The following is an 11,882-nucleotide window of genomic DNA, read 5'->3' on the forward strand; positions in this document are numbered from 1 at the left end:
CACAAAAGACAACTTTACAACTTTAAAAAATAGATTTTCTTTCTCAGTTAAGATTTTCTAGTTTCACTCAGTGGTGAATCTTGTGGTGGAATCGCCGCTGGTGTCTAATTGGTCACGCAGTATTTCCAGAAACACGCTGTGAAAGTCACACACACAATTAATCAAGACAATTGTAACCCCCCCCCCAAAAAAATTTGTATTTTCATAAATACTATTGAACAATGGTATTTATTTACTGTTCTCATCTTCATTATTTATTACTTTACTTGAGTTTTCCTTATCTTGAAAAGGTTGCCCCACGGGGTGGTGATGATACAGATATTTGAGAAGTAAAAGTACCCAATAGGAGTATTTAAGTTGATGCTCGATCAAGACCGTCCACCGATCGGTCACAACATTAGGTACACCTGTACAATCACATGAGAACCAATACAAGAGCTGTATCCGGAATTCTGCCTTCACAAAGGTGAAAATGCTCAGTTCTGTAAGAGAGGTATTCATTCAACAATATAGTATTTGTTGTCGCGGTTGTACACGTAGTTTGGAGTGGTGTAGAACCGCACTGCGTCACACTGAAAGCCGTCCCTATTATTTTGGTTCTCGCATAACAATCAAAAATATTGTCGCTGTCGGGCGGAAACCCCATATGTCCAAATAGGGTCGGGTTCATATTCTCCCCACAAACTCGATACTATTTGACTTTCCCCACATCATTTGCTATTTTGATGCATTGTGAATTAACTTTGCATGTTGCAACTAGCTTGAGAACAAATCTAGTCACTCTTTTGGACACTTCAAGCGGCGGAGAAGTCTCCTATAACTCCACCACTTCTTCATTCCGCCTGTGTTGATGTATTTCCACAATATCGAGCGCAAATAGCTCGCTTCGACACATTTGACCCCAGAACTGTGAGGCGGACGTGCAAACCACTAACGCACCGTGCTACCAACTTACCAAATACGGTTGCTCGCGCCATAAAGGACTACACCTAAATAGAATTCAACCCTAATGAATGCCAGACATACATTTTTGTACATGTCTCACCTCTTTTGTTGGTTTTGGGCAAGACCTGCTCTGACCTGACGAAAGCTTGAGAGCGAAGCTTGTCGGCCGCGGCCAGCTTCAGAACCGCCGCCTTGAGACCCTCAATCTTCACACGTGACCACAGAAAAACATGATGGACTCATGCAGACGAAGGTCTTTTTTTTTTAATGATTATTTACATGTATTCACGTGGGCTCAGACTTACCATGTTTGCATAGTTGTCCTGTTGAGCTGAATCCCTGGGCCCTTTAACCCAAAAACACAAACGAGAACGTTACAATGACTCATTTGCTGATGTCTGCAATTTCAATGGTGCAGATGAATATACATTTAGCTGTACCGTTACTCCAGGATTCTCTTTGCCCATTTTGCTGCATCAGGAGAGGATACACGTGATTCGCCTCCCTCTGTTCCCCGTCTGTATTGTAGGAGGCGTCTTCCGACGCCAGCTTCTGAAGGAAATCTGTGAGGGAAACATTCAGAATACGTCAAAGATTATTGCTGGATTATTATTATTTTTTTTAAATTATGTATCATATTCTTCCGTTGAAAAGAAAAGAAAGACGTGTACCATTTACTGTAATTGAAAACGGGGAAAAAAATAAGATGGAAAGTAAATGCACTACTGTTAAATTAGCAGGCATTCTGGTTGACAAAAAGAGAGCACAACATAAAATACAATTACAATGAATACATTCCAATAACGTACCATTCAAATGAAAAAGAAAAAAAACGAAGGTTATAAGTTAATAACGTCCATCTGGAAAGCACAAAAAAAAAGAGAGAAATAGTTGATCTAAAATAGATAGATGTAGCATTTAATTGAAAAAGAAAGAAAAAAGGAAGGCAGAAAGCGATCACACCCCTATTAAAATAGCAGGTTATCACAAAAAGAGAGTACAATAAATAGTGCAGCTAAAATAAAATACATTAAAATAAAGGGGACTATCAAAAAGAATACATTGTTATATTGACTTTTTTTGGATTATTATTTCTAATACAAAACACCTGAACGGCACATTTGAACAGTGGTGTATTCACTTATCATACCATACATACAAAAGTGTGTATATATATATAAAACAATGGGCAGCTGTCTTGTGCCATACCCACGAAAAGATTTCAATATTTTAGTGGGCAAATGAGCAATTTTCTTCTCACCTGGCTGTGTCTCCAGGTTGGAGTCGGGATAGAGAGGTAGCGCATGCGTCCATCTTGCAGCCAGGAGGTAGAGCACAGCCAGAGACAGCATGCTGACGTTCTCCGCAGTGGGCCCTTAGTTGCTGCCAGCTTGGCCAAGAACTTGACTTATATACCCGCACGCCGCCCATCCATCACGAGTGATCGATACATTATCATCACAACCAGCATCGCTCCTTAATGGATCGGGCGTCATCGACACCATTTAGGGGAAGCCTGTCTAGTCAGCTGCGGCCTATCTGTGCTTGTACAGAGAGCCCTAACAAATGTTTACCCTTCCTCACTAATAACGCGCGGCTGTCCGCCGAAGCCGCCGTGCTTTATGTGCCGTGCCGCCACGCCGCGTCTGCCGTCCTCAAAAGCATCATCGCTCACTCACGTCTGACGTTTTTCGTGCCGAGAGCCCACGTCACTTTCTAATCAATGACCCGTCCGACAATTGTCTCGATTAGCAAATAGTAGGTCAATCCATTAAAACGAAACAAAGCAAAACAAAAAACCAAAAAAACACAGAGGCCCCAAAACATGCTCATAAGGTAAAGGGGTACATACTTTTCATTGTAATCCATGTATTACAATTACTTTTATTGAACAGTTTCCAGAACACTTCGAAATTGCCATCTGCATCAATTTCCAAAAATCTGTCTGAGATGAACTCATATGTTAAAGACCCCGTAAAGTGAATTAACCATTATAAGTTGGCAGATTCAAAACTCTTAGTGTGGTGGGAAAAAAAACCACTGTGAAAAAAATGTGGACTTGAAACACCCCAAATGTTTCATTATCCGACCTTGAGATGAAAATTGCATGTGCAATCGTGTGGTCAAGTGTAAACTCGCCGGGACAAAACTATTTTTTAAAAGACTCAAAGAATGTCTCGGGAGGCTGAAGTAATCTGCCGGGCTGCCGGGGCCTTTTGTCAAAGTGAAAGGTCCCTAATGGGCCTCGCTGGTATCAGATGATGCATTAGCTTGTCTCCACGTCTCCGAAGTTGTGATGGAAAATGACATTTAATACATCTCGCTGCTGGGCCGGGTTAAACGAAAAAAGAGTTTGGTCTGTTCAACTTTGAAGGGACCATATTACCAATTTGTTTTTGCTCTATCAGTCTATAATAGCAGCGCTAATTTACATGGTAGCGCCTCCAAGTTGACTTTTCAGCTCGGCTGGGTGAAGATCCTGAAGGTTAGCATAGCTGTGTTGAGTTTTCTTGGCTACGCAGATTAGCGTCACCTAACGGCACCAGGTTCTGCTAAAGCAGTTGACTTTTCTGTTAAGTTGTCAATGTGATCGGGGAGGCCAGGCTATTTGCGTTTGGCAAACGGCAATGTATACACTGCACGCGCCACATACGTGAATCTGCACACTGGCGGAAATTAGAGCGGTCAATTGCCCTAACATGCATGTTTTGGAAGGTGGGAGCAAGCGGGAATACCCTGGGAAAATCGAAGCAAGCACGGCAAAAGAAATGGAAAGGAATAGAAAATAGAGAGTCGTTTTTAACGGTAGGACTGCCATTGTTCCAAATTATTCCTTTACGAGGAGAAAAGTTAGTCACGGCACAATTTCCATGCTAATAAGGCCTGTTAATAAAACTTCAAAGGTTTAACTGGTCATTTTGATTGCTGTCTCCCCATGCACTTCTTAAGCCATTTAAAAGTGGGGTTTAGATGGAAAACAAAAAGAAGTTATTACCCACCCTTTGCACTCTCCAAACTAAGAATGTCATTTTTTAAGATGGTAACGTTTGTTGGTTTTTCAAACAAATTGTGAATGTCTTTACAGAGTGAACCACTTATAAAAGTTGTGTCAAAGTAGGATAAACAAATCTCGACACACCCTCATCTTTTGAAAAGAACACTCTTCCACCAATGAAAAGGTTGATTTCTTTTTCTTTCTTTTTTTGTGTTCTCAGGCAAAAGTAGAATCAGTCTTTGGGAGGAGATTTTTGTGATATGAAACACTAAATATTGAACTGATTGCTTGTCGCGGATATGAAACAAAAATGTATCATTAGTTTCAGACATTATATTTCAGATATGTTGATATTTAGTTTAAGGCATGAAGGATCTGAAAATTCCTGAGTAGTGCAGCTTGTATTTGAGATACAAAACAGTGTCATTCGCTAGCTGCGAAACCTTTAACTCTCCATCAAAGAGAGTTAAGCCGGAAATATTGGAATTTTGTGAAATGTTCAAAAATAAAACGATGCAGGCAGGATAAGCGGCGCTGAAAATGGAAGGGTGGACCATTTCCTGTACACGCTATACGTACCGTGACGTCAGAGCATAACGCGTCGGGCCAGCGAGCACACGTGACCCAAGAGGCGGAAGCAGGTCAATGTGCAGTACACAGTCTGTCCACACTCCGCACATCAAATGGGCAAGCGGACGCAGCATTCCTGGCTTTGAATGCTCATCTCGTCGAACTGGAATAGTGGGAGTTGATAGACCAGCCGGAGCTGGAGCCGGAGCTGGGGCGGCGCCCGGGAATGCTCCGTCGTCGCCCTCGCTAAAGTAATTCTTCTTTACGGTGACAGTCGGCTAACTGTTAGCTTCTGGGCTACAGCGACTTCGCGCTTGTAAGTTTTGGCTTCATTATTTATTTATTTTTTTTCTTCTCTAATGTAAACGTCAACAAGGGCTTGATTTAACCTTGACAGTGAATGCCCCACTCCAGTGAACGTCTTCAGCTCTATGTTTTTACTTCTATCGCCGTTCAGCAACTTCTAGCCGGTGTAGTCTACTTAGCATGAATTAATATTGTGTACCAAAGCCTAAAAGTGAGTGAAACAACTGATGCAGTTTGTGTAAAGTGCTAGTGCGCACATTTGTGTGATTTCACATCACTTTGTGCAGCGGTATTGATGAGCCGAATGTGAAGGTGGTTTGTATCAACCTAACTGCGTGTACAAACATTTATGTTGGCACTGGTCTTTTATTTCTCGGAAACGGCAACATAAATAGTTTGTCTAATTGTTAGGAAATGAATGCTGCAGACCAAAGCAGCTGTAATAGTTTTAAAAGTCTGTATTGTTTTGCTACAAATGTTTTACTACCTGTCCGAAACCCGCCCAAAAGGTCTCCGTGACCCACTTTTGGGTCCCGACCCACTAGTAGAGAACCACTGCTCTAGATGCACAGTGTTGGCTCTTTCCTGATTATTATTATTATTCTTATTATTATTATTATTGTCGTCTGGGTTTGTGAAGACCACTCACAGTTTTTTACGTCTAGATATTACATTATGGATTTTTTTTAATCACGGGATTTTGCAATTATTTTTCCACACGGACCAGTGGAGTCCTGTTTCTAGGCAGCACACGTTCCAAGTCATAGATACTACAGTGTAGAATGTGAGGATGGCGACCTCAAGTGGACAAAAATAATACCCTCACATGCATATTTTGCATTGTATTCTATGTAAAGCTTTAAACTATATAGAGTTAATAAATATATGTTCAGTACTTTATGGATTTTTGTCTCTTGTGTGGGATTCTCGAAGGTAATCCTTCAGTAAACGACGGACTACTGTAAATAAATCAATCCAAACAGGATTCCAGTCTGTTTTACGCACTTTGCTATCTTGTGACATCTATGAGTAATTACAAACCTGTCGATTATTTGTGGGGGTTAATTTGGTGTTTTCAGCGACGAGCTCGATAGGTTCCACAGGGGAAAAAAAAAATGCATGTACGGTGGTGTGAAAGTGTTTGCCCCCTTCCTGATTTCTTTTTTTTGGGGGGGGGGGTGTTTGTCATACTTTGTTTCCAATCATCAAACAAATTTAAATATTAGTCAAATGACAACATCAGTAAACTTTGTTACACCAGTGTTGGCAAATTTGTGAATTGTGAGCCACAAATATGCAGGGGATTACTGTACACCAAGCCTTCTTCACGTGATTTGTTTGTAAAGTTTGGACCAAGTTGACAAACACGTCAACCGAACTTGTAGGTGTGACAGTACCGGTAGTGCTCTGAGTTGTCTTGTTCTTTTTCGGCAGTCCTGTCGGGATGTGGTCCGAACGAGGCTCTTTTGTCCAAGGGGTGGCCCTGGGAGGCGTCTTCAGTCTATTGCTCTCGCTCCTGGGCAGTTACAGCCCCGGGTCCGGCTCGGAGGACCGTCACCAGCACCATCACGTCCAGGCGCCGAGTAGCAACGACCTGAAGCAACTATCGGACTCCCAGATGCAGGAGTTGAAAGATCAAGTGCGCGTGTATTGCATCGTCATGGTGCAGCCGAAGATTCTGGTCTACTGGGCAGCGGCCATGGGCACTTGGAGCAAACACTGCGACAAGGCCGTGTTCTACACTTCGGAATCGTCAAAGGCCCTCGAGGCGGTCGAACTGCACGAAAGAGACGACTGGGCGAGGTTGTGTAAAGCTCTTAAACACGCCTATGAGAATGCCGGGGACCTGCGCTGGTTCTTCGTGGCGCAGCCCACCACCTTCGCCATCATCGAGAACCTCAAGTACCTGCTGCTCACCAAGGACCCCGGCGAGCCCTTCTACATGGGCAACGCCTTGAAGTCCGGGGAGCTGGAGTACGTGGCGTACGAGAGCGGCATCGTCCTCAGCTACGAGGCTCTGAAAAGGTTCGTGCACGTGCTGAACAACAAGGAAATGTGTCCCGTCAACGTGAACCACCTGTGGAAGCTGAGCGAAGACAAGCAGCTGGCCGTGTGCCTTAAGTACACGGGCGTATTCGCAGAGAACGGCGAGGACGCGCGAGGCATGGGCCTGTTCAACGGCAAGAGCGTGGAGGCGCTGATAAAGGACAGCATGAAGAACAACCCCAATGACGTGGTGGAGGGCTGCTGCGCCGACTTGGCCGTCACGTTCAACGGCATGACCCCAAACCAGATGCAGGTGATGATGTACGGTGTCTACCGGCTTCGTCCGTACGGCCACGAGTTCCACGACTTGCTGACGTTTGACCCACCGGAAGGTTCGGACAATGACTAGGACCGACTGGTTGCACCGGGCCCTTTTTGTACTAGCTGCTGGGTGGGAAGATGGTTTTCTAACTGGATCCTCACTGGGGGGAAATCCAGTTTTTACAAGTTTTGTACCTGTTGCACTTTGCACCTCATTCCTGTGGTGTTGATAAACACAGGCAACGGGCACAGACCGACCTTTGAATGAAGACTAAGCTAGGAATTGCGTTGATAATGTGACATGGCTTACCTGAAATTTTGTTTTGTCATATTGTTATACAGCTTTTTTTGTTTGTTTTTAATAAATATCAAATTATGCCTGTGTGTTCCCAAAGTTGCGTAACTGGACACATGAAGTACAGACACAACATAAATCACGCCATGTCCTGTTTGCTCTGTTTTTGACTGCTATGGATTTACAATGTGCAATGGACTCCCGCATGTGTGTGTTTCGGTACCCGCGGATGCACCAATTGGTGGATTCGTTTTGTTTTTCTTTTTGGGGTGGGAAACGGTACCAGAAAATGCTTGCTGGGGGTTTATCTCTGCTTATTCACGTTTTTTCTCTCTCCCTACAATGCCTATAGCATTTGATCCAGACCGCCATGCAATTCTTAAAAAAAGTTTCAAAAACTATTTAACCCAAATTTGTTTGATTGGGATTTTTTTTATGTATGGAGGAAATCATAAATGTAATGACAGATAAAACCCTGAAAAGGAAGGTTAATTGTACCGATTTAGAGACTGAATGTGGGTGTGTGTGTTGAATGATCCTTTTTGAATAATCTGCACTTGGCACTAACAAGAAATGTGATTTGTAAGAATTGTGAAACTGGATATCAAGTCCTGTCAATGATTATTAAAGACAGTTTAATTTACAATCTTAATGACTACTGTCAAACCTCTATGGTGGCAATTTTACTGTCGCTGAATTACATATGTAAAACAGCTGGTCTGTTTAGTACGTTACTGACCTAGCTCAAATCAAGTCCCTTCTTGTAAATTTGTCACCACAGAAAAGTGTTGTTAACAACCTGCCAAAAGTGAATGATTAAAAAAAAAAAAAAAAAAATCCCAATGTACTGCATATAAAATAAGGCTTCTTTCCGCTCTTGAGCGCTAAGGCTGTCTGTTGAATGCACTTGAATCATGCCCCGCTCAACTGTCTATCAAATACTAGTAGCACGACCTGGAAAGATGGATACTACTTTGTCTGGCATCTTTATTAGTAGGCCTTTGATCCGCTAAAATGTATCCACTTATAGCCTCCAATGGCTAGAATTTATTTCCTGTCCTTTATTTATTTGTATTTTTTTTAAAACAGGGCAACAAGGCGCCCTACATGTGGCCACGCCAGCGGACTATCCGAAGGAAAACTTTTTTTTTTTCTGTTGTGTGGGCATAGCTAGCTTGCTAGCTACCTAACTGCACGTCACAATTGTGCCAGATAACCGCTGACGCGAACAAAGGCACTTCTGATTTAGTGGAGGAGTGGCGACATCACTGGGTCCCATTTTAGCCACGGGGGGTGTGAATGCGCCCCCCCCCCCCCCCCAAAAAAAATCAGGAAACCTGAAATACAGTTTAAAACTACCGTACGTCTCCACAATTAAGTACCACATAGTTTTCAGGCTTTGCACATTTTCAATTATTTTCAAACGTACAATGTATGTTGAAACTAATCTCTGAAGTCAATTTACAATATGAACATGTTTGTTTGATTACAGTTGACCATTGGGTTTATTGGCATGGTTGGGTCACACCTCAGTCGTTGTACAAACATCCTGTTTTCCATGAATCAGGTCCAGTGTGAAGAAAGAAGAAGAGGGAGACGTCTCGTTTAATTGGTGCACAATGGTGAATTGGTACAAAGCCTTAAGCCAGTGTAAACAGCTGCTATCAAGAGCAATATGTCTTGGCAGGAAGGTTCGGTGCCTTTTTTTTTTTTTGTATCATTTATACGTCTTCATGTGCCACAGTCCGTCATTTAGATAGTGAACGTTCTCAATGCCAATGCCCTTGTTGACTTTTTCTCTGTGTGCAAAAAGAAACGATTGTCAACATCAGTGTCGTGATTCAGCCTACAACTTTGAATGCGCTTTGACGCTTACATGCTCTCTGCAGACATCTTCATGACGCCAACACACAGCGCGTGTTGTTTGCCTTCTGCCATGATGGCCTACGTTTTCTTGTCAAGGACAACATACACTTGAATGCTTGGGCGTCTTTTGGAAGGGAGGCCTTTATACTTTGGAATAAACATTACAATTTATGACTAGTAAAACTGGAGTCGTCAAAAATAAATTGCTACTAAAGTGCGCAGTTTGGGAGACAGCAAACAGTTCTCCCAAAAAAAGGTTAAGTGTGCTTGCTTCAATCTGTTTATTAATTGCACGTAAAAGTTGCGGTAGATTGTAGCATACTTTATTCAGCCTCTGTCTCCATATGACAACAATTTGGCAAACACAGAGGGACAACTTCTGAAGACAAAAGTGGAATCAACATTATGATTCAAGTCCCAGTTGAAGTTTGTTGTAAAACTTACACCTAAGACAAAGTATTAAACCTTGTACAGTATATGTAAACAAATATGTTAAACCAAACCATGTAATTTTGCTGAACAAAACTCTGCTTGCTTTAAGATAACATCATGCAACGAGATGGGCTTACGAAAATTAGCGTTGAGATTATGGTTATTATAAATCTTCAAACAACTCAACTAGGATTTGTCATCTATAGCCTGGTTTACGTATAATATTCCAAATAAAATTGGGTTAAAAACGCTCCATATAAACACGTCGATCAGAATAAACGGCCGAAACGCAATAGAATTTCAGTCTGTTTCACAGGGGTAGATGTTTATATAGATATGCGCATGTCACTCATCTATAAAACAGCTGTTCTGATTTAATGTAGTGATTCCACTACTTGTGCTGATCGTTTAGGTTTTTGCCGTGATACTGGTTCAGAATCGGTATCAAGGTACTTTATGCAGGTATGGTACCCAAGTCCTACTTTTAGTATCGTGACAACATCTTGTCCAAATAAAAAAAAAAACTCCCCTCATCAAATGGAGGCCAGGTAGAGTCGAGTAAATAAATGCTCCTGGCCCACAATGTGAATAAATATACTCTTTATGTAACATCTACTTAGCTAGAAAATTTGTACAACTTCACGCAAACCAACAATAGATAAGAAGGATACAACTACTGTATCCAATTCAGCTGGGTAGAGTTTGGCACCTGGTGACGTCAGTCCGGGACACATGATGTTGGCGCCACTTAGGACAAATTTGATGGCCCCTTTGTCTACTTGCTGGTGAGGAAGAATGAACGGATCTGTGAAGAGATAAGGAGGCGTGTTGTTACCACAAAATAATTGAATACCACAACCACAACTAGATGGGGGGGGGGGGAATCTGATTTTAATCAATGTTTCCCCTTCGCTTGTACAAAACTAATTGATTAATCGAGAAAATCAATAGTCACCCTGCCCTAGTGGCTGTAAGAGTCTTACATTTATGCAAGAGTCTGAGTGTGGGGTAGAAGGGTCCTTCCCGCTGTCTGAAGAAGAGCAACTCTCCATTCACGGTCAAGATTTCAATGTGCTCGTGGCTGAAAAGGAGAATAACGGAACGGAGTGTTCAGATTCACTGCACAAGAATTAAATGAATGGAAATGAGAGAAGTCGTACCATCGCACTATTTTGACGGGGTCCTTCTTTGGCATGATGTGATTCAGCCATGATTCGATGTCGGGAAATTGATCCAGCAGCTGGCTCTTTATCCCTTTGATGACGGACGTTTTCAACTGTATACAGTTTGATACATTCTCCTTCTCGTCAAATCTAAAATAGGGCATGACGAGAAGACTTTTTACTCATCTTCGTGCACATCAAAAGAATACCGTGATCGTGGACAACAGCATATCATATGGTTTAGCTTTCCGGGACTTTTTAGCTTCGTCAAAACATGTAAAGTTTATAAATTAGAGTCCGAAAGGTAATAGGCATGGAACGGATATGTTTAAGATGAACATTTACAAGAGAACACCTACCCGAGCCTTAGCTAAGTCAGTTAGCGTTAGCTTCGGTATCAAAATAATGACCACGTACTTTTTAAACATGTTCGTTGGCCGTCGCTCCTCGCTTTTCCTGAGTGGGTCAAAGCCTTATTTTCTGGGATGCCGTATTTTAAACGTGACGAGGCAACAATATAGTACAAAAATGTCACCCTTTAAGCACTTCCACGCTTATTTTGCGGCTACCGGAAAGCAGTGTGAGTGCGTGACGACTTACGTTATTTTTACGACAGTCCTGTCAAAAATTTTATATTTGACAATATCTCCATGGGTGATTCGCCCCTGTCGTTTTCACGAATATGTTAAAAAAAATTAATAGCTAAATGTGCATGTCAAACTATTTCCCCAATCACTGGACGATAGATAGATTAGATAGATAGATAGATAAATAGATAGATAGATAGATAGATAGATAGATAGATAGATAGATAGATAGATAGATAGATAGATAGATAGATAGATAGATAGATAGATTGATAGATAGATAGATAGATAGACAGACAGACAGACAGACAGACAAGACAGCTCGTTGCGATTTACGAGGAATGCATAAACTTGTACGACGTAACTACATCGCCAACGTAGGGACTTAACTCCGTCGTAAACCGGGTACCGTCTGC

At 42.1% G+C, this 11,882-nt stretch overlaps 3 protein-coding genes across 4 annotated transcripts; 1 reads left to right on the plus strand and 2 right to left on the minus strand.

Moving 5' to 3' along the window:
- Positions 1 to 104: 104 nt before the first annotated feature.
- urp1 (urotensin-related peptide 1) lies at positions 105 to 2,297 on the minus strand. The gene is made up of 5 exons (XM_061686630.1): positions 2,207 to 2,297; positions 1,386 to 1,508; positions 1,251 to 1,291; positions 1,046 to 1,151; positions 105 to 136 (listed from the first exon to the last, which is right to left on the minus strand). The coding sequence occupies exons 1-5, from the start codon at positions 2,295 to 2,297 to the stop codon at positions 105 to 107; spliced, it is 393 nt and encodes a 130-aa protein (XP_061542614.1).
- Positions 2,298 to 4,583: 2,286 nt separating this feature from the next.
- On the plus strand, positions 4,584 to 8,064 carry c1galt1c1 (C1GALT1-specific chaperone 1). The gene is made up of 2 exons (XM_061686377.1): positions 4,584 to 4,826; positions 6,251 to 8,064. Exon 2 carries the CDS (start codon positions 6,261 to 6,263, stop codon positions 7,209 to 7,211), a length of 951 nt encoding a protein of 316 aa, XP_061542361.1. The 5' UTR covers positions 4,584 to 4,826; positions 6,251 to 6,260; the 3' UTR covers positions 7,212 to 8,064.
- A 929-nt stretch (positions 8,065 to 8,993) lies between these two features.
- On the minus strand, positions 8,994 to 11,486 carry mcts1 (MCTS1 re-initiation and release factor). Of its 2 annotated transcripts, XM_061686379.1 has the most exons (6): positions 11,297 to 11,486; positions 10,877 to 11,029; positions 10,700 to 10,797; positions 10,388 to 10,521; positions 9,295 to 9,362; positions 8,994 to 9,217 (listed from the first exon to the last, which is right to left on the minus strand). In XM_061686379.1, exons 1-6 carry the CDS (start codon positions 11,305 to 11,307, stop codon positions 9,136 to 9,138), a joined length of 546 nt encoding a protein of 181 aa, XP_061542363.1. In that variant the 5' UTR covers positions 11,308 to 11,486; the 3' UTR covers positions 8,994 to 9,135. The 2 variants fall into 2 exon arrangements, with proteins under 2 accessions (XP_061542363.1, XP_061542362.1); XM_061686378.1 differs by lacking the exon at positions 11,297 to 11,486 and having other exon boundaries at positions 10,877 to 11,043.
- Positions 11,487 to 11,882: the final 396 nt, after the last annotated feature.

This window comes from Phycodurus eques, chromosome 9, assembly GCF_024500275.1.
Source record: "Phycodurus eques isolate BA_2022a chromosome 9, UOR_Pequ_1.1, whole genome shotgun sequence".
NCBI lineage: Eukaryota > Metazoa > Chordata > Actinopteri > Syngnathiformes > Syngnathidae > Phycodurus > Phycodurus eques.